Source organism: Lynx canadensis, chromosome B1, assembly GCF_007474595.2.
Source record: "Lynx canadensis isolate LIC74 chromosome B1, mLynCan4.pri.v2, whole genome shotgun sequence".
NCBI lineage: Eukaryota > Metazoa > Chordata > Mammalia > Carnivora > Felidae > Lynx > Lynx canadensis.
In genome coordinates, this window is record NC_044306.2 from 1,340,181 (window position 1) to 1,363,600 (window position 23,420).

At 56.6% G+C, this 23,420-nt stretch overlaps 1 protein-coding gene across 5 annotated transcripts; it reads left to right on the plus strand.

Moving 5' to 3' along the window:
* Positions 1 to 1,713: 1,713 nt before the first annotated feature.
* Positions 1,714 to 23,420, plus strand: CLN8 (CLN8 transmembrane ER and ERGIC protein). 5 transcript variants are annotated; one of them, XM_030312041.1, is made up of 3 exons: positions 1,714 to 1,920; positions 14,292 to 14,962; positions 21,516 to 23,420. In XM_030312041.1, exons 2-3 carry the CDS (start codon positions 14,420 to 14,422, stop codon positions 21,837 to 21,839), a joined length of 867 nt encoding a protein of 288 aa, XP_030167901.1. In that variant the 5' UTR covers positions 1,714 to 1,920; positions 14,292 to 14,419; the 3' UTR covers positions 21,840 to 23,420. The 5 variants fall into 5 exon arrangements, with proteins under 5 accessions (XP_030167901.1, XP_030167900.1, XP_030167902.1 ...); XM_030312040.1 differs by lacking the exon at positions 1,714 to 1,920 and adding an exon at positions 7,478 to 7,560; XM_030312042.1 differs by lacking the exon at positions 1,714 to 1,920 and adding an exon at positions 7,670 to 7,752.

Consider the following 23,420-nt stretch of genomic DNA (forward strand, 5'->3'; position numbering starts at 1 on the left):
TTCCTGTCGGGGGGCTGCTGTCTCTTAGCAAAGTCCTTGGAGAGCTGACGTCAGATGTTCTTATCCACCTCAGACTGTGGGCCCCGTAAACCATCCGGCCCTCAGCTCTGAGCCTCGGACGCCACGTAGAAAAAGCAGCATCGGTCTCCCAACATCTTCTTACCCACGAGGATTTTAAACACAGACACCTTGTAAACTCACTGTTTTGTTCCTGCTGCTGTCAGCTGCGTTCTGTTTTTAGGCGACTTTTGGTCTTTGGTTTTTTATTTGTTACTTTTCAACCGGGCTGAAAGAACTGTTGGTTCTTCTGAAAATGGAGGTACGCAACTGAGCGGAGGGTGTATGCCTGGGATCTGCTGGACGCAGGCCTCGTGAGACACGCAGGCACGAAGTGATCGTCGTGAAGGAAGCAGCTGAAGGTCGCAGATTCCTGGACACAGGAGGCAGGGCAGGTCCCACGGGGCCACCCCCCTGGAGGCCCCGGGGTCGGTCAGGGGCAGAAGAAGTGAGGGGGGAAGTCTTACTGTGGTTTTCATAGGAAGGACTGAGCCGGCAAGGGGACAGCTGACCATACCGGGGACTGGCAGGTCTGAGTAATTTCAGTTCCTCTGGGTACAGGGGCTGCCCCGGGGGTCAGAGCCCCACGGCTGAGAGCCGGAGAAAGCAGGCGGGTGGGTGGGGTGTCATCACCACCCTAGGGGACGCAGTCCCCGTGACGTCAGGGAGGCCCCCACGTATCAAAGCATCCTAAAACATAGAAAGCAAAACACAGGATTGATACACAAACCACACAGACATAACGATTTAAACCAAGATTTAGTTTCTCAGTTGAGAACACGTTTTTTTTTTTTTTGTTTATTTTGAGCAAGAGAGAGAGAGAATCCCAAACAGGCTCCACACTGTCAGCATAGAGCTCGACACGGGGCTCAAACTCATAAACTGTGACATCGTGACCTGAGTGGAAATCAACAGTCAGATGCTTAACCGACTGAACCCCCCGGGCACCCCGGGAACACATTCTATTTTAGAGCAATGCCTCTGCCCCTTTTGAAATGTGTCAAGGCGGAGAGAAACAGTCATGTTTGTTTATTTACTTTAATCTTCTTTGAGCACATACTCCAGTAAAATAATGTTTATAAAGCACGCATTATGAACAAAAGCGTTATATATGTGGGTAGTATTGCTTTCTACAGGTAGTAACTGCCCCAAGAGTAATCTCTGTTTTCCTGCTATCTGTAAACTCCAGCACGTACCGCTTTGTTATCTCCTGTCAGTAGGTTGTGTAATAGCAAGAATTTGGCTCCCGGACGCCTGGGAGTCAGAGCTAAGTGACTTCCACGGGTAATGTTTATTGGCAGAAAAGAGCAGACGGCCCTCTTGGCCGGTGTGCCGAAATGAAGGTCCGGCCGTACTCCTGGTGGAGACATGTGACCCCCAACTCCAGAGTCATGGCCGAGCACCGCTTTGGCTCAGGTCAGACCCTGGTGCGGCCGGTCTGGCCGGTAGGCTCCTGACGGCCAGGTTTGCCCGAAGGCTCGGGTGTGAGCACGAGGTCCCCACACCAGCTTCCCTCAGGGGTGAGGGTGGACAGCCCCAGCCAGTGGGAGCCCTATAGACATCGTGTTCCGCCCTCAGTGACTCAGACCTGTAATTGTCACCGTCAGAGGAGGCCGTGCGCCGGGCCACTGAGCAGCCAGCACCAGAGAAGACGGAAGGTCGTCTGGTTCCTGGGGGCCTGCAAACAGACGGGAAGGGGCGAGCCTGAGGCCCGGGGCCGGCTCCTTCACGAGGGCTGTGACTTATTACAGGGAGACGAGAACCGGGGGAGTGTTTCCTGACTCCTGCCGGTGGCTTCTGGCGGCACCTGCCTCTCCCTGTAAATGTGCACCTGCTGGGAGGTAGAGCAGAAAGAACACTCAGGTAAGTTCTCACTGTGCGGCGGGTTCGAGAAGGGCCCACCTGCTGTGGGGATCTGCCTGACCGTCGAAACACACTGCCTCTCATTTCCTTTTCTGTGCCTAGATATTTGATTTGTGCGTCGCATTATACTTTGTGCTGGGGTGGGGAGGGCGGGGGAGAGGGTGACTTTTGAGCCTGTAAGTCTGTTCCCAAACTAGTGCCTGAGGGAAAACAAAAAAATCCCAAGGGATCGCAGGGATCCTGTCTCTGCGGCTCTGACTTAAACATTCCTCAAGGCCGCGCCACTTCCTTCAGTGGATGAGCCCCTTCTGCCCCCCTTTCCAGGGGATGGAACCGGGCAGACCTGCGGGGGGGGGGGGGGGCGGGGAAGGCTCGCTTAGCACACCGCAGCCTGGGCTCCTGTGAGTTCGAAGTTGGTGAGGGTTTCTGAGCCTCTGCATTACTGCCTGCCTTCGTTGTGGGCGCTGTTCTGTGTCTGTGGGTGCAGCAGCCTCCGCCCCGGAAGGGCCTCAGCCCCACCCCCACCGGCCGCGAAGACCGAAGTGTCCCACGCGCCCCCTGTGCCCCCCAGGAGGGGTCGGCTAGCCCGGGCTCGGCTTGGGCAGGGCCGCTCTGGAACAGCCTGGCTTCCTGGTCCTTGAACAAACACACTCTTATCGAGGCACTTTTTTAAACGCTGGTTGTTTTGGTTGTGTGTTTGGCCAACCGAGACTCATGGTTCTTTCTGGGCCAAGATAATCACAGCCCTCGGCTTCCAGATCATCCTGTCCTGCAGAGAGAGCCCCGCCCTGGCTCAGCTGACACTCACGGAGCAGAAGCCTTGATGTTCCCAGACACTTGAGATGAATTCCAGCCTTGTAGGTTTGTGGTTCAGAGAGGTCACTCACACCTTCCCAGGTCGCAACACCAGCCCAAGCACAGGGACCCCAGTTCAGGGCCCTCTGAAAATCTTGGACGTGAGCCATCAAAACCATGGTTTGTGGTTCAAACACATACTTTTCAGAAAAGAGTCAGATGCAGTGAATACTCATACAGGCAGGAATGATTCCAAGAGAATGCATTCTTCTCTGGCATTTTTTTTTCTTTCTAAGAAGCTTTCATTTTGCCATAATTGTTGAAGAAATGTTCCCCGTGACACTTGAAGAGTGCTGACACAGGCATTATTCAGGAAACTACCGCCATTGATGCAGTGTCCCCGCGGTGGGCTTTGCAGTAGGGGACGGGGTAGTGGGCAAGTCCACCACAAGGAAAAGTGGGTTATAGCCGAGGCGGTGCGTGTTGGGGTGCCGTGGGTGGGAAGCCTCATGCTGGGGCATTCCCGCCGGACCAGCCCAACAGCATTCTTGCCAAAGCAGGCTGAGGAGATGTGTCAAGGGTAGGGATTTGGCCACAACTGGACGGAGCGTGCAAGGGCAGAGCCCCAAGGTCGGGGCCTTGAGGGTAAGAGGAGCCCCAGGAGAGCAGGTCAGGGAGCGTCTCCATCACAGCGGGGCCAAGAACCTCCTCATTGGCAGTGCAGGTGTCCAGAGAATCCCGTGTTCGTTTCTGATCTGTGGTCTGCAGATCGTGAACTGGGGTCCAATGTATTAAAAAAACTTTTTAATATTTATTTAGTTTTGAGAGAGAGAGAGAGACACACCATGAGCAGGGGAGGGGCAGAGAAAGACAGAGACCCAGAATCTGAAGCAGGCTCCGAGCTGCCTGACGAGGGGCTCGAACCCACAAACCGTGAGATCATGACCTGAGCCGAAGTGGGACACTCAACCATCTGAGCCACCCAGGCACCCCTAAAATGTTTGGAATATCTCTCCTCCTCAGCTAACTGTGTTCTCTGGTAACAAATACAGGGATTTAAAAGGGGAAAGCTCCCCCTCCCCCCATGACAGCCCGTCCACTTATTTCTTGGTTCTTACCGAGAAATAACCAGAGGGGCACCTGGGTGGCTCAGTAGGTTAAGCGTCCGACTTCTGTTCAGGTCATGATCTCACGATTTGTGGGTTCGAGCCCCTCGTCGGGCTCTGTGCTGACAGCTCAGAGCCTGGAGCCATCTTCAGCTTCTGGGTCTCCCTCTCTCTCTGCCCCTCCCCCACTTGCACTCTGTTGCAAAAAGAAGTGAGCATAAAAAAAAAAAAAAAAAGGAAAGAAAAAAGAAGAGGAGATATCTCACTGCACCCACCCCACCCCCGCTAATTAATGTCTTTAAAAAATTTGTCTTGTTCTTAAGCAAGCAATGAGCCTTATTGTTTACACGATCAGAAAGGAAAGGTAATATTAAAACTGTCCTACCCACCGCCTCTAAAAAATCAGTTTCAATTGCCTCCAAACACCTCATGGCCTTGAATTTCAAAAGTCAGCCTCATCTTTCAGCAGCTGAGGGGAGGGGACAGGTTCCTTGACCTTACCACACCGGAGCCCTGGCTTTCTCACCTAGGAAGTGCGAGAATATGCCTACGTGCATCCCAGGGCGTGCCAGGCCAGCCAAATGGTTGTGAATGAACCATTTCCGGAAAGCACCTGCCAGGCTGTGTCACACACAGCAGATATGTTGTGGCATCTGCTGGAGGGAGGGGCCGGTGACCCGCTTGAACCCACAGGGGCCTCAGTAGGAAGACAGTCCGTGGATCCCTGTGGCCTCACCGGGAGGACAGTCCCGCGGGTCCCCTGTGAGCAGAAATAAGGCTGCAGTGCCGTCTGTCTTCTGAGTCGCACCAGGTTATTACTGGTTGTCCCTGGATTGTTTTCCAAATGACTGATCTTACCACGATGCATCAAAGAGGGCAGAGTGGAAAGGCACAGTCCTTGAACATTTAAATTCTAGCTGAGGCGGTTTCTGCCTATGAGACCGACTGAGCAAGTTGTCGCTTGGTTTCTATGAGCCTCAGCTCTGTATTCATAAGGTGGCACTGAGGGCGAGGAAAGGGAGGCGCCCCGAGAGGCCGCACACCGCACCAGCGCACAGTCACCACTACAACTACATTTAAAACAAGTTTTTTAATCTTTACTTATTTTTGAGGGAGAGAGAGACAAAGCACAGGCAGGGGAGGAGCAGAGAGCAAGGGAGACACAGAATGCGAAGCAGCTCCAGGCTCCGAGCTGTCAGCACAGGGCCTGATGCGGGGCTGGACCACACGAACCATGAGATCATGACCTGAGCCGAAGTCAGATGCTCAACCCACTGAGCCACCAGGTGCCCCTATAGCTACATTTTTATGTGACACTCAGGACCAGGATTTCACCTAAAGCAAGGTGGCACACACCAGAAAAAAAGCGCTGAACTTGAAAACCTGAATGGGAATGGAAACCTTCTTCCTGATGTGCTGAAGGTATAGACTGATTTTCTGATACCTTACTTTCAAAGAACATTCACAGTTAAAACGCCTTACTTTATCCCCACATTGGCCCCAGATGTACATGGGCAGTGGTTACCTTCAACACATCTCAGGGAAGGGAAAATAAACAAAACAAAAGCGTGTGACTCAGGATCTGTCATATTCTTAGTTCAATAAAGTTTTTGAGGGCCTCTCATGTAGGAGGCTGGATGGGTGCAGGCATGTGGGTGCGGGTTAAATGGCTTTTCACAAGTCAGCAGACAGTCACTGGTCACTGAGGATGTTCTAGGGAGTGGGGGGTGGGGTGGCGCCTGGCTCAGTGGGTTAAGCGTCTGACTCTTGATTTGGGCTCAGGTCATGATCTCAGGGTTCATGAGACTGAGCCCCACGTCCGGCTCCCTGCTGACAGCACAAAGCTTGCTTGGGATTCTCTCTCCCTCTCTCTGTCCCTCCCCCACTCTCACTCTCTCAAAATAAATGGTTTAAAAAAAAAAAAAAAGAGGGAGCAGGGCCAAGTCCCTCTTCATGCAGGGCACATTTTAGTTGAAAGACACAGAAAACAAAAAATTATTGAAACAAACACATAAAAACACAAAGTGTCCGGCGGTGGTAGATGTGGTTAAGGAAGAAAAGGCTTCAGGGGAATATTCAGGGGCAAGGGCCCTACTGCGTGCTGACCTGGAGCTGTGCCCGGATGAGTCAGCGCCCCTGGAGACCTCAGAGCCCCCTACCAGGTGCTGTTCCCACATTTCCCAACAGAGCTCAGGGGTTGAGAGGGTGCACGCCAACTTCTCGAAGCTGGTGGTCCCGGAGGCCAGGGCTGTCTGGGTCCAAAGCCAGGGGGTTTACGCAAGGCCAGGCTGCCTGGCCATCTTCACTCAAACACCAAACCCCCAATTCTAAGCCCCTGGGCTTCTGTGGGCTGGTTTTTGAACTATGGGAGAAACTAGGGGCACAGGCAAGGCCGGCAAGCTTTGCCTTTCCCATGGAAGTCTTCGTTCTGGAGGCTGCCTCACCTGGACGGTGAAGATAAGGACAGGGAAGTTTGACACCCAGTTGGCAGTTCCTACAGTTAATGACTTTGTATGACTAAGTAGCAGGCACTGAATGCCAATATAATGCCAGCCACTGTTCCCATCATAACATCTAATTCCCTGGGCAGTATTCCGAGTGGATGCTGTCCTAGTTTCCGTTTCACAGAAGCAGATTCTGAGGGCCAGGAGCCCAGGTGATGAGGTGATGTGGGGGGCACACCGCCAGGAGAGGGGGCCTGCTGGATATCCATCACATGCCCAGAGGGGCTCTGGAAACCACAAGCCACCATAAGCAACCAGGGTCCTGGGGAGACTAAAACAACTGCTTTCTCCGGAAGATAAGGAGTTCCCAGGGGATGACATTAACACCGTGTGCCCAAGCTTTGCCTCCAGGGGTTCACCAAACCTCACACAGAGGAGGAGTGACAGTCGGGACAGGCCACTCAGTGGGGCAGTCTTACGGACTTTGCAGACCAGAAACTATGGTCGAAAGAAGTCCCTGTTCGCCAAAGGCCACGGTTGGGAAGTGAAACTATCTGAATGTTCCCTATTTCCAAGCCTCTGATTGCTGAGTCACCCCGGTGTGGCTGGCGTGGAGCTGGGGCCTCCAGCTGCGGCCCAGCTGTGAGCTGCATCCCTGGGCTTCCGGGTGAGGGGAGGGGGCCTCCGGGGGAGGAGTCCCAGTGGGGGTTGTGTGGGGTCTCCGTGAAATCCCAAGGGGGGGCTCCGTGGGGTCTCCGTGAGGTCCCGGTGGGGGGGGGGGCTCCGCGGGCTTGTCTCTGCAGTGCGCGATCCCCGGGCCCTACCGTGGGCGGTGGGCACAAAGACGTTGCGGGGACCCAGCACCCCCGCGACGGTGGGGTCTGTCAGACGGCCCCTTTCCTCGGACAGCCGCTGCTCTCCCGGGGTCAGCCTGGGGCGTGACGAGGGCGGCGAGGGTCTGCGCACAACCGAGAGTACAGGGCAGGCAGGGCAGGGGCCGCAAGTCGGGGCCAGGTCCGCGCCCCCGTGGCCCCGCCTCCGAGGTTCCGTTAGGTCCGAGTTAGGCCCCGTCCCGCGCCCCTGGTTCCGTTCGGTCCCGCGCTAGGCCCCGCCCCCGCGCCCTTGGTTCTGTTCAGCCCCGCTCTAGGCCCCGCCCCCGCCCCGCGGTTCCGTCCGGTCCGCGCTAGGCCCCGCCCCCGCGCCCGTGGTTCCGTTCGGCCCCGCGATAGGCCCCGCCCACCGGACGTGCGCATGCGCAGCCGTGCTTGCGGCGAGGTCGTGACGGCGGCCGTGCGGTGAGTGCCGGGATGAGGGAGGACGGTGGGCGGGTGGGCGCACGGGCAGGGGCGGGGGCCGCGTGGACGGGGTGGGCGTCCTCTCCGTCGGGGCGGGGCCTGCGCTTCCCCTACGGCGTGGCCGGGAGCGAGGTCCCGGCTTGGACGGGGGCGGGGATGCGCTGCACAGGGCTCCGGCCGCCCCGCTTGCAGGTGAGCCCTGTGCTTGTGCGGGGGAGCCCTGTGCAGGGGAGCCCGGTGTTTGTGCGGGGGAGCCCTGTGCGGGGCAGCCCTGTGCTTGTGCAGGGGAGCCCTGTGCCGGGGAGCCGCGGAGCTCGGGAAGCAGCAGGGCGCGGCTGTGAGCCTTCCCCAGGCAGCTCCCAGGGCCCGCTCGCTGTGCGTTCTCGCCGAGCGCTTCCTGTCCCTAAACACTGGAGCTGCGCCTGTGCTGGGGTCTCCGGGTGGCCTGGACCACGTGCACTGCCTGGCAGTGGGGAGCTGTGAGAAACGGGGAGCCTGATGGGGCGCTGGATGGGCCGGTGCACCCTGCGGGGTGGTCTCCGTGCCGGGGAGACGTAACTTTGCAGGCAGGATTGTGGACGGGAAAAGAGCGGGCGCCAGGCGGTATGTATCCCCGGTACTTTTTTAGGGGAAAAATTAGTAAGAGCTTATATTTAGTGAATCGACTGAATCGAAAATAGTAATGCGGCCTGGAGCTGGCTTGGAGGATTACAGGGTTTTATTTTTGTATTTACGTGCTTGGTCAGATTTTCTGAATTTTGTTCTGTTCTTGGAGTCTGAATTTCTTTTGATTTTGGAAGAAATATTTTTACACACGACCAAACCATTATTCGCAAAGTGATACACACACAGGTCTCACACAGACAGTGAACACGTGTCAGGTGACTTTGGTCTCCTTGACTATGGACCCAGCAGGATGAAAAGCCGGTTCAAAAACGAGTGAATGAAAGGGTCGGAGAGGCATGCCGGGTGAGGCAGGGCAGTGGTGAGTGTCTGGGCCCACTGAAACCACAACCGCGCACTGTCTCTTCCTGGGGCCTAAAGGGGAGGATAGCCCCTTATCAGTGTCATGGTTTAACCTCTAACTTCTCTGACTGAAATGGCCGGTCCCCAGGAAAGGGTGACAGTTACCTCCCAAGTCAAGTGATCCTCACGAGGTTTGTTAAGCAGTCATCCGGCATGATGTAGAAAGCATACACCCTTCCTCATTTCCAAGTTTTGGATTAATTATCGTAGCCAAATACAGAACTGCTAGTATTTGGCAGTTTAGCAATTTAGCCCCCGGTGAACTCTTCAGTGGGCGTCAGATGGAGTTCTCAGCGTCCTGGTGGCCACGGAGTCCCATCCCTGGAGACAGGGCTGACACGTCACACTGTGGCCCTGAAACTAATGCTTGTTAAATTTTTAAAAAATGGCTGGTCCAGCGCAATGCATCCATTGAAACCAGCGAATCTTAGAAAGATGAGGTTTGTAGATAGATTTTTTTCCAAAGGAAAACAGCTGCAGAGAGTTGGGTGGGGGACCCTGGGCCCCTCTCTAGGAACCAGTGCCTCCCCCCCGACCCCCACAGCTCCTCAGCCACCTGGACTTGGACGCCTTCCAGATGGAAACAAAGCCTGAGGTGAGCTGTTGGGCCTCCGCTGTCCCCGAGAGGGAACAGGGACTTCCAGCTGTGACCACCCGCTAGACTTCAGGCCCCAGAAAGGAGCCCTCCAGTCTGGGAGGCGGGCACGTGGCAGTGGGACAGTGGTGACCCTAGTGTCCTCTATGCCATCTCAGAGGGATGTGATCAGGGTGACAGGCCAGGGAAAGACAGGAGAACTGGAGGTCGGCCCCACCCTGTCTGCACTGCCTTGCTGCCACCCGTCTCACTCAGCTCCGCTCTCCTGTTTTGTTTCAATGTCTGACTCTTAACTACTGTCTTCAGCTGTTTTTATTTTTTAATATATATTTATATGTATATATATGATACTGTCCTCAAAAAGGTCTAGAAGGCTCCTCACGTTTTCCATGGTATACTTTAAAATGATTTTTAAGTTTATTTATTTTGAGAGAAAGAGTGAGGGGAGGAGGGGCAAAGAGAGAGAATCCCAAGCAGGCTCTGCACTGTCAGCACAGAGCCAGACGCGGGGCTCGATCCTGTGAACCGTGAGATCGTGACCTGAGCCGAAATCAAGTGTCCGATGCTTAGCCGACTGAGCCCCCCAGGCACCCCTCTGTGGTGTACCTTAAAGGACAGTGTTTTTTCTCGGATTTCTGAGCCCTTGCAGCCAGTTTCCCCTCACCCACGTGAAGAGCTGGCCCGCCCCCGGCCGCCTTACTTGGGCCTCCTCAGGAGCCCCGTGCCTCCTTCCTTGCCTCACGTGGTCTTACTGTCAGCGACTCAAGCATGTGCTTCTGAAACATGTGGACCCAGGAACGGGCCTGTGTTCCAGCATCCTCCAGAGGACTGTGAGTTTGGTGAGCGGATCCCTGCCTCAGAACCTCCGCTTTTCCGTTCCCTTTACCCGGGACCGTGCACGTCTCCACCCTGGAGGCACACCGAGGCCGTCCCCTCCCAGGCCCTCAGGACCCCCTGGTCCCTATGCTGCTTGGTGGGGGGCAGGAGCGCCAAGGGAGGGGCAGTAGAAAAGAGAGACTCACAGTGGCTTGCTTTGAGCGTTTCTTTCCAGCAGGATAATCAGCTTTTCTTTGATTGTGTGTGGCTCACATTTAAAGCCACTGCCGCCGTGTGCTGCCTTTGAGTTCCGCTGACCTTGTTTGGAAGAAGGAAGAGACTGGGCCACCCCACCTGAGATTTCCTGGATTTTCACAACCAGATGGGGAGCGGAGGTCATGCCAGTTCAGTGGCTCCGCACCTGCCTCGGGGCACCCGCGTGCTTAGGAGATGCCCAAGCGTGGCCGTCCCTCCGGGGCCGTAAAGGCAGAATCTGGAGGTGGGCCCAGTCACAGGCATCTTCCGCGCGCGTGGAAGAGACGCTGCAGGCGATCGATTGTGCACCACGGGCCGGGGCTCTGAGGGCCGTCTGGTCACATGCCAGTGCAGTCTGAATCGGTGACCACGCCTGGGCTCTCCTGCAGACGGCCTAGTCGAACATGCCTGGCACGTGGTAGGTGCCTCCTGTTAGTACCCAATGCCCACTCGCCCGCATTTATGTAGATTTTTTATTCTCACGGTCAGAAACGGGCCCAGCATGGCCCTAAATAGTGGAACCACGGTCGGATTCCACCGTTCTTATTCCTTTGGCCGTGGCACCCTGGGGTCCCTCCATCCTGAGCCCAAACTTCCTGATACAGCACTTGTCCTGGCTCACCAGTGGGCCGAGCCTGAGGCTTAGAGGCCCGGGCAGAGGAGCCACAGAAGCTGGGATCCTTGGCTAAGAGCATATTCACGCAATCGTGGCAAAATGGGAACTGTCACCCGGACCTCGTGACTGGCTCGTGGAAGAGTACCAGAAGTCTTCGGGGGAGTCCATAGTTTAGCAGAGTTTACAGTTTTGTGCAGGGTGACTCTTGTAATGGTTACCATCACGTGCTTGGAGGTGAGGCTTCCTTTCTACCCAACCCTGGAAATCTCTGCAGGAAGTTGACCTGAACCTGTAAACTTCAGCCTCCCCCACCCTTGTGGGGTCAGGAGCTGACTCTCCAGAACCAGATTGTTCTGTGTGCTTTTATGAGACAGGTGTGGGCACCAGCGGACACAGAGCAGAGGCTCAGGAGAACCAGGGTTATCACACTCGTGGGCCCTGGAGACAGGCCCTGCCTGCCCCATCCTGGGCCCCATGGGGAAGTACCGGTCGGGAGACAGGACAGGGTTTAGGCTGCAGCCTTTGTTGGGGTTTCCATGGGAAAGGCAAGCAGGTCAGCGTGAACGCGAGGACTGGCTCGCTTGAACGATTTCGGTGGGCTTTGGTGGACCCTGGGACGGTCAAGGCAGAGCAGTAGGGCTCTGATGGGTTAGGTCCCTGCTTTGCTCTCTCAAGAATGGGCCGGCCTGGGAGGGGCGGGCTGCCCAGCCAGGAAGGTTTTTACGATGTCGGGGTGTGCGGGAGAACAAACGCGACACACCAGCGCACAGACGCCCAGGCGCTCTCGCCAGCCTGTCATCTGTTAGACTGACCTGTGTGCATGTGCACTTGTACGTGTGTTTGGGGGCGTGTGAATCACAGGAGCAGAGAACGAGTCCGTGAAGCGGCCAGCGCAGCCCCCTCGGCGTCTTCAGTCCTGTCCGATACAGAGCACTCCTGGGCACGGGCACGGGCGATGGCGCAGACTCGGGACTCCCGGGGGGACGTGTGTGTGCGTGTGTGCTTTTGTCTTTCCTCCCTGAATCGATTCATACCCACAAAGATCCAGCCTGCCATAGAGCTTGGTTCACTCAGAAGTAGGAAGACAAATGCTTCTATGATCTTTGCCTTTGATTACAGGACCATTATCAAATCCACGAGTTCAGTAGTTAGAAAAGGTGCCTCTGTGGTTTGGGTTAAAGGAGCTAGTACTTCCTACGTCCCGACAGGGGTCACCGTGACTGTTTGGGCAGAGTAGCTCTTTTCGCCGAATAGTCACAAATGGACAGCTGTGGCTCTGGGCTCACAGCCCGCAGTTCAGCTAGACATGGTGACCTCCGCAAGGATGGACAGCTGGAACGCACCGTGGCCCCTGCCCAGTCCTGCTCCTTGTTGCCCAGATGTGGGTGGGAGAGCCCTCCGCTCCTGAGGAGGTAGGGCTGTGGGATGTGGAAGGTGTGGGCAGGAGGGGACCCAGGGGGCACTCTGGCCGCTTCGCTAGCACCTGATCCTGGGGTTCCCTCCTGCACATTGGGGTCCCGCGCTGCGAGGCTGACACAGAACGCTTCAGAGGTCCCTTCCTCCTGTTCTGAGGACTCGAGAATCTGGCCTTGGCAGCTTCACAGACAACGCGTCCAAACTTAGGTAAATGTGACCATGGGAGCGTATATTCAACAAGTGTTTCCTGGGCACGTCCTCTGTGCCAGGCGCCGTATCAGGCGGTGGGGGCACAGCGGCGGGCAGGTGGCCCGGCCCCGCCCGCAGAGAGCTGCTTGTCTCGTGGAGGCCGGGCTTCCGGGGGGGGGGGGGGCTTCTGGAGGAAAAGGCATTGATGCCGAGATCGGAAGGATAAGGACTGACAGGTGGGGCCGGGTGGGGAAAGGCCTCTTAGAGGACCCAGCGCCAGCAGGAGCCCAGAGGTGAGGGACACAGGCTGGGCTTTCAAACAGCTGCCTGTGCAGGAGGGCCGTCGGGTGGGGCGGGGGGCAGGTCAAGAGCCACCACCTGACCCCGTCCTGGGAGCACGGTGCTCAGACTCTGCAGGGACGCGTGTGTGAAGGGCAGAAGCACAGGTTTTGGTGACCTTCCTCTAGCGGTCACCACAGTGCAGTCTGTTGTGCTAACTAGTATAAAACGTACGACAGCCGCCTTCTAACGTGGAGGCGGGAAGGTCCTTAAATGTATTGGAAATCCAGCCAGAAGTTCCTCTTAGTCTCCAAACTCTGCCGGACTTGAGGTCAGCAACAGCAAATGGGCCGGTTGTGAAAAGAAGAAATATTTTTTTGTTTTTTATTTCTGGGCAAAGAATGAAGTTTTGTTTTTACATTGTTACAGAGAAATTATTGGGTTATTTCAATTGCACTTACTGTTTGAGTGGGTAAGTATGTTTGTAATATCTTCTCTGCGTGTAGCAGCCGCTGGTGTAGGAGAAAAGGATTTGGAAACGGGGCAGTGGTAAGCGATACCCACACCCTCCGGTTAAGCACTTAATTTGTCTTTATGTACTGAGCGTAGGGGATGTTTTTCATGGTTGGAATCAGAATTCCCACCTTGCATTTGAGAGCTGATGTGGTCCAGGGTGGGAGGTGGGTTTCCTCCGGCAAGGATTCGGCATAGCCCCCTGCCTGGGCGGGACACGCTGTCCTTCCCGGTGTCCAGGGCGGGGATAGGCACACACGGATGGCCTCGTCCCTTTCCCATCCAGGCCCTGCACTGGCTTCAGATGGGAGCGTGGACGGGCTTCACGCCGTAGGCAGGTTAACAGACTAGAACTGGGGACTTGGGTTTTCCTCCGGTTTATAAGGACCCTGATGTGACGGGTGATAATAATCCTTGTGCTGAGTCCTGCAAACACCTCCTGTGTGCCAGACATTACTGCAGCCCGTCTACACAGCCGCCCCTGCTCCTGTGCTCCTGACAGTGATTTCTGCGTGCGGAGAGCGAGCGCAGACAGTGTGAAGTCTGCACGCAGCCCGGCCAGGGCGTGTACCCTGCACAGTACTGTGTGCAGCCTGTAGAGGGCAGGGCAGGGCTCTCCCTCAGGGGTGTGAGAAGCTTTCACAAAGCATATCCCGGTGTGGTTGCCTAAGTGTCTCACCCTGTGGAGTGTGACCCAGCCTGTGAGCGGGGCGTCCCCGCGGCAGAGTCCCGGATGGTGTGTGCCATCAGCCTCACCACTGCTGCCGTCCCACCTCCCGGCTCCCATGCCCTCTCCTTTCCTCCTCAGGTGCTGCCGGTGGCGCTTCCCTGCTGTGTGTGTGTGTGTGTGTGTGTGTGTGTGTGTGTGTGTGCGCGCGTGCGCATGCCTGCCTGCCTGTCTGCCAGCACCTGAGGACAGAGGGCTTGTGACACTCCCTCTCCCAGCACTGTGTGCGTCCTGCAGGAGCAGAGAAGTGGGGGGGCCCCCATCCCGTCCACACGTGTGAGCCTGCCTTCCTTCTTCAGGTCGGAGACGAATACATGACGAGCCCAGACGCACCTGCACGGACGGTGCCTCGTGGGACGAGACGCGGCGTGAGCGCCCGAGCCCTGCATTGGTCCTGGGACGCCTTTAATCCTCCGCACCTAGGACGATGACTCATGTGAGCGATGGCGGCACAGCAGGGAGCATTTTCGACCTGGACTACACGTCCTGGAAGATCCGCTCAACGCTCGTGGTCGCCGGCTTCGTCTTCTACGTGGGCGTCTTCGTCGTCTGCCACCAGCTGTCATCCTCCCTGAATGCCACCTACCGCTCCCTGGTGGCCAGAGAGAAGGTCTTCTGGAACCTGGCGGCCACCCGCGCGGTCTTTGGCGTTCAGAGCACGGCCGCGGGCCTGTGGGCCTTGCTGGCGGACCCCGTGCTCCAGGCCGATAAGGCGCGCGGCCAGCAGAACTGGTGCTGGTTTCACGTGGCGACGGCAACGGGATTCTTTCTCTTTGAAAACGTCGCGGTTCACGTGTCCAACGTGCTCTTCCGGACGTTTGACTGGTTTCTGGTCGTCCACCACCTCTTTGCCTTCCTGGGCTTTCTCGGCTCGGTGGTCAACCTCAGAGCCGGCCACTACCTGGCCATGATCACGCTGCTCCTGGAGGTCAGCACGCCCTTCACCTGCGTTTCCTGGATGCTCCTGAAGGTGAGTGTTTCCGCGGGCGTGGGGCTCACCTGTCCTCTCTGCCCTCGTCAGCACGACCCGGGGAGCCGGGCAGGGCCCCCTTCCCGTCTCGCGTCCGTGCCACGGCTTCCCTGTGCGCCACGCTCGGGGTCCCCGCCAGACCGGGTCATGGCGTCCACAGTAACCTCTCATTTTGTTGAATTCCGTGTTACTAATTTTTTTAACCTTTATTTAGTTTGAGAGAGAGGGAGAGAGAATCCCAAGCAGGCTCCGCGCTGTCAGAGCAGAGCCTGACGAACCGTGAGATCACAACCTGAGCAGAAACCAGGAGTCAGACGCTTAACCGACCGAGCCACCGGGCGCCCCTCCGTGTTACTAATTTTATTTTATTTTATTAAAAAAATGTTTTTAATGCCATTTATTTTTGAGAGAGGGAGAGAGAGACAGCACAAGTGGGAGAGGGGCAGAGAGAGAGGGAGACTCAGAATCCAGAATCCAAAGCAGGCTCCGGGCTCCGAGCTGTCAGCACAGAGCCCGACATGGGGCTTGAACCCACGAACTCTGACATGACCTAAGCCGAAGTCGGATGCTTAACCGACTGAGTCACCAGGTGCCCCTGCTAATTTTAAACAAATGTTTTAAGCTTCTGGCTCCGTAACAAAACAGTGGATCTGAGCTGATCGTGTTCTGTAAGCCCTAGAGAAGGTGATTTTGTTTTTCTTTCTTTCAAATGTTTTTGAAACAAGGTCCAAAAGTGTATATATGAATACACACATCTTTCTGAAATGTTTATCTCATCTTATGTTAACACTTGAGATCTACCCTTTTAACCAGTTTTTAGGTAACGGTATTATTGCAGCTCTTTTGAGCTTGTCTCCCGTTGCGTGGCCGACACTTCATGTCTGGTGATAAGTAGCTCCCTGCCGCCCTCCTCCAGCCCCGGGCGCCCGGCATTCCACACTGATCTGTGAGTTTGACCATTGTAGGCAACTCGTATCGTGGAACCATGCGGTGTTTGTCCTTCTGTGACGGGCTCGCCGCTCTGAGCATCACGTCCTCAAGGCTCATCCACGTTGCATATCAAAGAATCTCCTTTTTTCAGGCTGAACAGTTTTCTGTTCTGTGTGTACAGCACACTTTCCATGTCCGTGCACCTGCCGCGGGGGTGCGGTTGTCTGCGTGTCTTAGCTGTTGTGCGTCACAGGGAAGGAGCTAACAGCTCTTCGAGATCGTGATTTCGGTCATTTTGGAAAACTACTCAGAAGTGGGTTTGCTGGATCATTAGGTAGCTCGGTGTTAGAAAGTAAAACCTCCGAACCATTTTCCACAGCGGCTGCCCCATCTTCACTCTCCCCACACTGCCAGGCTTCCTGTCTCTCCACACCCTCGCCAACACTCGTCTCCTGTGCTTGACGACAGCCGTCCTGACAGGTGCGAGGCGGCTCCTCCCTGTGGGTCCAGGTTCCGAGTGATGCTGAGCGTCTTTTCATACAGCTGTTGGCCTCTCTGGAAAACGGTTCAAGTCCTTAGGCCATTTTTTGAATCTGATTTTTTTTGTTTTTTACTATCGAGTTGTGGTTCTTTATGTATGTTGAAGACTAATCTGTTCTCAGTTACGTGGTTCACGGATATTTTCTCCCACTCTGTAGGTTGTGTTTTCGCCCCAGTGAGCGTTTCCTTTGCTTAAAGCAGGATATTCATTTCATGCAGCCCCAGTTGTTTGCTCTTACTTCTGTTGCCTGTCCTTTGCTGTCTGTCCGTGAAATCATTGCTAAGACAAACGTCATGAAGGTTTCTCCCCCATGTTTTCTTCCAGGAGTCTCAGCTTTGGGTCTTATTTTTAAGACTTGAGTCCATTCTGACTTGCCTTTTGTGTCTGGTGTGGGAACGTGGTCCCATTTCGTTCCTTTGCACGTGGCTGTCCGGTCTCCCCAGCAGCACCTGTCGAAGGTACTGTCCCTGCCCCGTTGTCAGAAATGGACTGACCATACCTGGTGAATTTCTCTCTGGGCTCTGCGTTCTGTTCCATCGGACCGCGTGTCAGTGCCGGGCAACTTTGATTAGCTTTGAGATAGAGTTTGAAATCAGGAAGTGTGATGCCTTCATCGTTGTTCTTCTTTCTCAAGAGTGACATGACTATTTGCGGTCTTTTGTGGTTTCCTGTGAATATGAGAATTGTTTTTTCTGTTTCTGTCAAAAAGCATCGCGATTCTGGTAGGGATGGCGTTACATCTGTAGATCACTTTGGTCAACTTTCTAGTGAACTTTTCTGTTCTTCACCGTGTTCTCAGCTCCTTGATTTCTGTCTGGTACTTGTTTTTAAACATTCTTCTGTCTGGCTTGAAATTCTCGCTTGTGGTCGTGCATGTTGTTCTCGTGACTTCAGTGAGCATCTTCGTGACGGTTGTGTGTAATTCTCTGTCACGTAAACCCTTCAGTCCCGTCTCACCAGGGGGTGCTTTTGGAGGGTTCTCCTTGTTCCTTGGTTCAGAGCTCCCTTGCCTGGTCCCGCTCCCGGCTCCGTGGCTGTCTGTGCATGAGACCAGGAGGGCACCTCTCCAGGTCTGCACACGCTTCTCACACGGGACACGACCCCGCTGGTCAGCCTGGCCCCAGGCTCTGGGGCAGAGCAGGCCGCTGTGGGGTCGACCAGCCAAGCCATTGCCGCTGCTCCCCATGGGCAGCCGGGCTCTGCTGGACTGTCAGAACTCCAGGACTGGCGAGCTCGAGGCCAGTCGTCCGGGAGCCCCTCGAAAAAGTTGGGGTGCTGGGCGCATGCCGCAGCTCCTTCCTCCTCTGGGGTCTCTTCCCGATCCTGTGGTGCGGGAGGGTGCCCTGAGTGCCCCTCCCGGCCGCGGCGAGTGTGGGCTCTCCTGCACAGGGGCCTCTCCATCAGTGTCGCATTTCTCACGGAGGGACTGTGTGTGTGTGAACGGTTGCTAAATCGGTGTCTGTGGGGAGGGCGGATCCAGGCTTCCTGCCCGCCGTCTCACTGGCGGCTGTCACACATCGGGATGGTTTTCTCGTGTTTTTGTTTCTGAATAAGGTTGTTTAGGACCTGGAATTGTTATCTGTGTATTTGTTTCCTTTATGTTTTTAAAAGCATGTTTTTAAAAGATGTGTGTCGTCTGTCTACATCTTGATTCTTATTCTGAGATCAAGATGTTCACGTTAAACTCTTAGAATTACACCGTAGCACAGATTCTGGCCATCTCGTATGACACGTTCACAGCCTGTTTTACGTGAAACTTGAAATACAGCTTTTTGTTTTGTAAATGTCTACTGCAGTCAGCACACATGGGTTGTGTCACTCCTGCACACTGTGGTAAGCTTTGGGAGAAAACAGAGAAGTAGGAAACACCACACTGCCTTCAGGGTCCTTGGGGGGTCGATGCTGTACGCACACCGGAAGTGAATTAGCAGTGTAAGTGTGCAGACTTTCATACGTACCTGGCCACGTGCCCAGCAGTCCCATCGTCTCCCAGGGCCGCCCCACCCGGTGCCACAGGAGGACGTGGCAATAGAGGGGCAGGTGCCGTGCAGGGGGACAGGGGGCCGGGCTGGCAGGTGAACCGGGGCAGGTGCGCGGGGCGCTACAGCAGCCGGGCGGTTTAAGCACCTGCACGGCTGCTCGTGGATGGGGGGCTTGGGGATGGCGTGAGGTCCTTGGACAGGAGTGATCTGGGGGGAGGCTGGAAAACGTTAATGGAGTGAAGGAGCGTTTCAACTCAGCCGAGCTCTGAACGGTCATGGAAGCCGCTGGTCCGGGTGTGGGTCATTTTAGGTAAGGTGCTGTGACTTGGGACCCGCCCACTCACGCCACGTGGCTTTTCGGCGCTGCCCTCGTGGGTGTCCTCCCCACGGAGCGGGGCCTCCTGAGGACGGAGGGCAGGGCGGACGCTTCCCTGTGCCCTCTGGCTGTGAGCACGGCACCGGTGGCGTCGTGGCCGGGTGTGGACGGAGGGTGTGCGGGTCAGACAGGCGGTGGCCCAGCCGTCCTGTCTTCTCTGCCCCCTCACATGTGAGAACACCAGGCTTCACAGCAGACGTGGCTGCGGCGGGAAGGGACATCCCCGAAAGGAGCCGCGTCCGTCCGTGCGCTGGGACACCGTGCCCCGTGGTGACCGGCACCACAACCCACAAGACGCGCGAGTTTGGGCTGTGATTCGCGTGTTCCGAGAAGATAGATTATTAGTTATGTCAAATTTTTGTCACTTTTTGGAGGATGCTCTTAAAAAGAAGAAATGAAATCTTTCTCTTTCCTGTGCTCGGGCGGTCGGTGTCGAACGGCTTCACGGTGTCTTTCCAGACCTGTTTGTGCCCCGCCTGGAGCAGGGCTGCTGGGGGTCTCCAGGTGTCTCCCTCCTCAGGTGTGCCGGGAGGCCCGGCCTCCGGTCCCCAGCATCCCCACGAAGAAGGCAGACTCCAGCCGTGGGGGGGCGCGGGCGACGGGCCTGGTTTGGGCCGTTTTCTGCGGTCTCTGCGGTTTGCGAGGCGCTGTGTACGCAGGATGGAGAAGGGGGTCTTGGTGTGGTCGCTTCTCAACACCATTCGCTGTGTCGACTCTACGGAGCAAGCAGGTCCCAGCGACAGAACTGTGCCCTGAAACGCGGTAGCTTAGGTCAGAAACTCTAGCTGTTTCCTTGCAGTTCACACGCTGCTGTATGTATGTGCCGCCTGACGTGTGGAAATCCTTTTAGCTTTTAATAAAGTCGCCAAATTCACGCGCGGTTGGGCGTCCTGTTCAAAAATCTGCCCACCATCCAGGTCTGATTTGATGGCACACTGAAGGGTGGGAATCAAGACCGAAAACGTCACCGTCGTGTAAGACGGGTTTCTATCTCAAAAGCAGGGGCCCGTTCTTAGCGTCTCCCCCTCGGCTGGGATTCCGCAGCGTGGTTTGGACTCACACGGGACTCGCACACTGGGTGATACGGTTCATCTAGGACACACCGGCCCACGACGCGAAGTGGGTGAGGTAGAAACCGTCGCTGTCGTGCGTGTGTCCTGTGCGGTGCTCACCGCCGGGAGCCGGGGCCGCACAAAGCCCTCTCTGTGTGCGTTGTCACAGAGCTCGTTCCTGTCCCCGGCTTTTCTCGGAGCTCCGTCACCTCGTGACACTGAGGAATGCCAAAGGACGCTCGGTCCGCCAGCTTCGAGCTTTCCAAACGTAAGCTAATTATTCCAAGGGGAAGAGTTCGTGTTTGTGATACGAGTATTCATGATTTAAGAAGACCGCCTTTAGCGGCGAGGGAAGACTCACCACTTAGAGACTGAGGCAGGGAGGCTGTCTGCGGGAGGCCCGAGGCTCCGGCCTCAAGAACCCGCGTGCCTGCAGACGGACAGTCTGTTAGAGCCTCCACGGGGCTCCCAGTCTGTCGGATTCTCTTCTCCTCTACACCTAGAGGAAATTTAAACTCTGCCGGAATAAACAGAATGTTCCTCTGGGCGCTGTTTACGCCTAACTTAACTCTCAGCAGTACTAGAAAACATGCCTGGGTGTGTCCGATCTGAAAGTAGGAGGGCATTCTCATTTCTTGTGGCGTTAGTTTTGGGCCAAGCCCACCGTATTTCAGACAGCAAGGAAATTTCTTGTCTTTCTCACTTTCTCTGTCCTAAGTCATCATTTCCACGGAGTCTCCTTTTCCTTTGTCCGAGCCGTGATGACACTTTGGTGACCTCAGAGTTAGGATTCCTTTCCTGTCTTTTAGAAACAGACTCACTCTTGGAAATTGGTTCGCATCCTCCTCAGGGTTCGGCAGACGTGGCTCAAGTGAAGCCTGATCCCTTTCCTGAGGTCGTTTCTGCTGCCTGCTCTCGGGGCCTCTCTGCCTCAAACTGCTGACTTTCCTTGTGCAGAAGCAACACAGTGTCCCCAGCCGGGGAGGGGCCACCTGTGGCCCGGAGCTCCCGAGGGAGATCGTGCAGCTTGGGGTCAGCGGAGACGAGGTCGGAGGGGGTGGTGTGTGGAAGGTCTGAGGGGTGCGGGGATGCGGGGGTGCTGGATGTCCTCTGTCACCTGGCTGGGCGCCCACCGTCCTGGCACCGGAGTGGCCTGGTGCTGGCCAGGTCCCGCCTTCGCGTCCAGGATCTGATGGGCCATCTTCAAGTTCTCTGTTCGGTTTTGGCTACAAGCCTTGGAGACTGGTTTCAGTGTAAAGTTAGAGTAATTTTAAGGAAAGTCCACCTGTGCCTGCGTCCGTGGGCTCCGGGGGTGAAGGACCCAAGATCAGACCAGGAGGTAAGTGTATATCATCCTCAGCCTCCCTGTCCCCAGAGGCCCTTCCTTCTCCCAGGGCTCGCTGGCGGCCAGTGTGTGTGACTCAGGGTTAGAAAGGAGACTGAAGTGAGGCTGGAAGCAGGTCTGGCCTTGGCTCCTGGGAGCACGAATCCGGGAGCGGACGGGCCGCGGACGGGTGGCCTTGCTCCGGGGCGATGCCCCCCGGGAGGGGGAGCGGGGGAGGGGGGGCACGGCTGTAGCGGGGGCCCGGGGGCTGGGCGCACCCAGGTGGTGAATTGGTGGTGGGCGTGACGTCTGGGCGGCCGCGTCCTGACCGTGTGCTCTGTCCCGCAGGCCGGCTGCTCCGACTCCCTGTTCTGGAAGCTGAACCAGTGGCTGATGATCCACATGTTCCACTGCCGCATGGTGCTCACCTACCACATGTGGTGGGTGTGCTTCTGGCACTGGGACGGGCTGCGCGGCAGCCTGCACCTTCCGCACCTGGCGCTGTTCCTCGCGGGGCTGGGTCTGCTCACGCTCGTCCTCAACCCCTACTGGACCCATAAGAAGACGCAGCAGCTCCTGACCCCGGCGGACTGGAACTTCGCGCAGCCGGAGCCCGGAGGCGGGCGGCCCGCGGGGGCCAATGGCCAGGTGCCGCGGAAGAAGGGGCAGTAGCCGCTCGGGGCCCGGGGCCCCGGGGCGCGGCGGCTGCTGTCCACGGGCTCCGCGAGGTCCCCGCCGCAGACTCCCGCGGAGTGAGGCAGGGACCGTGTTGCCCCCGGCGCTCTTTCCCAGTCACACGAACTGTGCTGATTTCCCGGTGGCCGCAAAGGGTGTGCAAAGCCCGGCTTTGCCTCTGGGGGCACATTTTTGCTGTCGCGACCCCGTCGCCTGCTGTGGTTTGCCCCTGCGCGCCTAACCGTGTGCGGCCCTGTCGACCATCAGGGAGGGCGTCACGGTGGCGGCCGGGCCACCTGTCCAGGAGGAGGGAGTGCTCCCAGTGCCGGGCGTGACTTGGCATCAGCAACCCTCCCCCGCCCTCCCTCCCCTGCCCCCGTGGTCGTCGGCATCCGGTCTGTCCGGTCACACGGTCAGCAGTTTGCGTGTCCTGTCTGGTGGTGGTGACCTTCTTAGCCGCAGGGCACTGTCCTCGGACAGAAGGGGTCCTGTTTGGGCCCCTTGTTAGAATCTCCGTGGGTGGAGAGGCCAGCCTGGCTGCGGTCGCGCCATCTGGTGGCGAAGCCGCGGGCGGGCCCCGTGCAGGAGTGACCCTCCCCCCCCCCCTTGGGGGACGGAGCCAGCCTGGTGGGTGTGTGTGCTCCAGTGCAGGCTGTGGGGTCGCGCAGCAGGGGATCTCCAGTAAAACCAGAAGCGTGTATTCACACTCTCTTGGTCACTTGGTAAAATAAGGTAGGTGTTCGGTAATCAGACCTGTCTGGCTATTAGAGCCGTTTTCAACGGACCGAGTTGCCGGTGTGCTTCCCAACCAGACCCTCGTTCCGCGGCTGGCGTTCCTGAGGGTTTCAGGGCCGGGCACTGGGCGCTCTGCCCTGCGAGCTGCGGGGGGCAGGCATGCCGCCTTCACTTGCCCCCTCCTCGGGAAGGCGGGCACCAGCCTAGCACGTGTGCGGGGAGGTCCGGGGCCCCCCGCTTCCAAAGCTCGCTTAGGTGCGTGCCTCCACTGTTAGCAGAGATGTGTCCGCCGAGTAACGGCCTCTCCTGTGAAAGTGAGGGTCCCCACCGCCCCGACTTCCTTTAGTCCGCGAGAACAGGCACCCAGTAGGTCTTGTGTAACAGCAAAGTGCTGCAAAGGGGGTCATTCCAGCTCACGAGAGGTTTCAGGGGACCGCCCTACTGTGGGCAGTGGGGGACACACATACAGACATTTGATTCTGGCCTGGGGTGTGCAATTAAAATTAGGTTTATTTATTTTTTTTTTTTTGAAAGCCTCTTTGACGTCTTTGCAAAAAACATGTGTTTATTGGTCACGGAAACGTCCGACTCGTGTTTAAGTGACAGGGCGCTCACGGCGGCCATCTTGGTTACTGCTGCTTCGGCTTTATGCTTCGGTCGAGATCCGTAACACCCGTTTATCTCCTCGTAAGGAGTGATTGAAGGTACCCCGCACACCGCGTCCCCGCAAAGACGACTAACTCACGATCCTGCGGCCCCCGCCCTTCTTGTGGAACAGACGTAGCTGGTGTCTTCCGATGGCACAGAAGCTTAATAAAGTAACTTATGTTTATGGACCCAAAA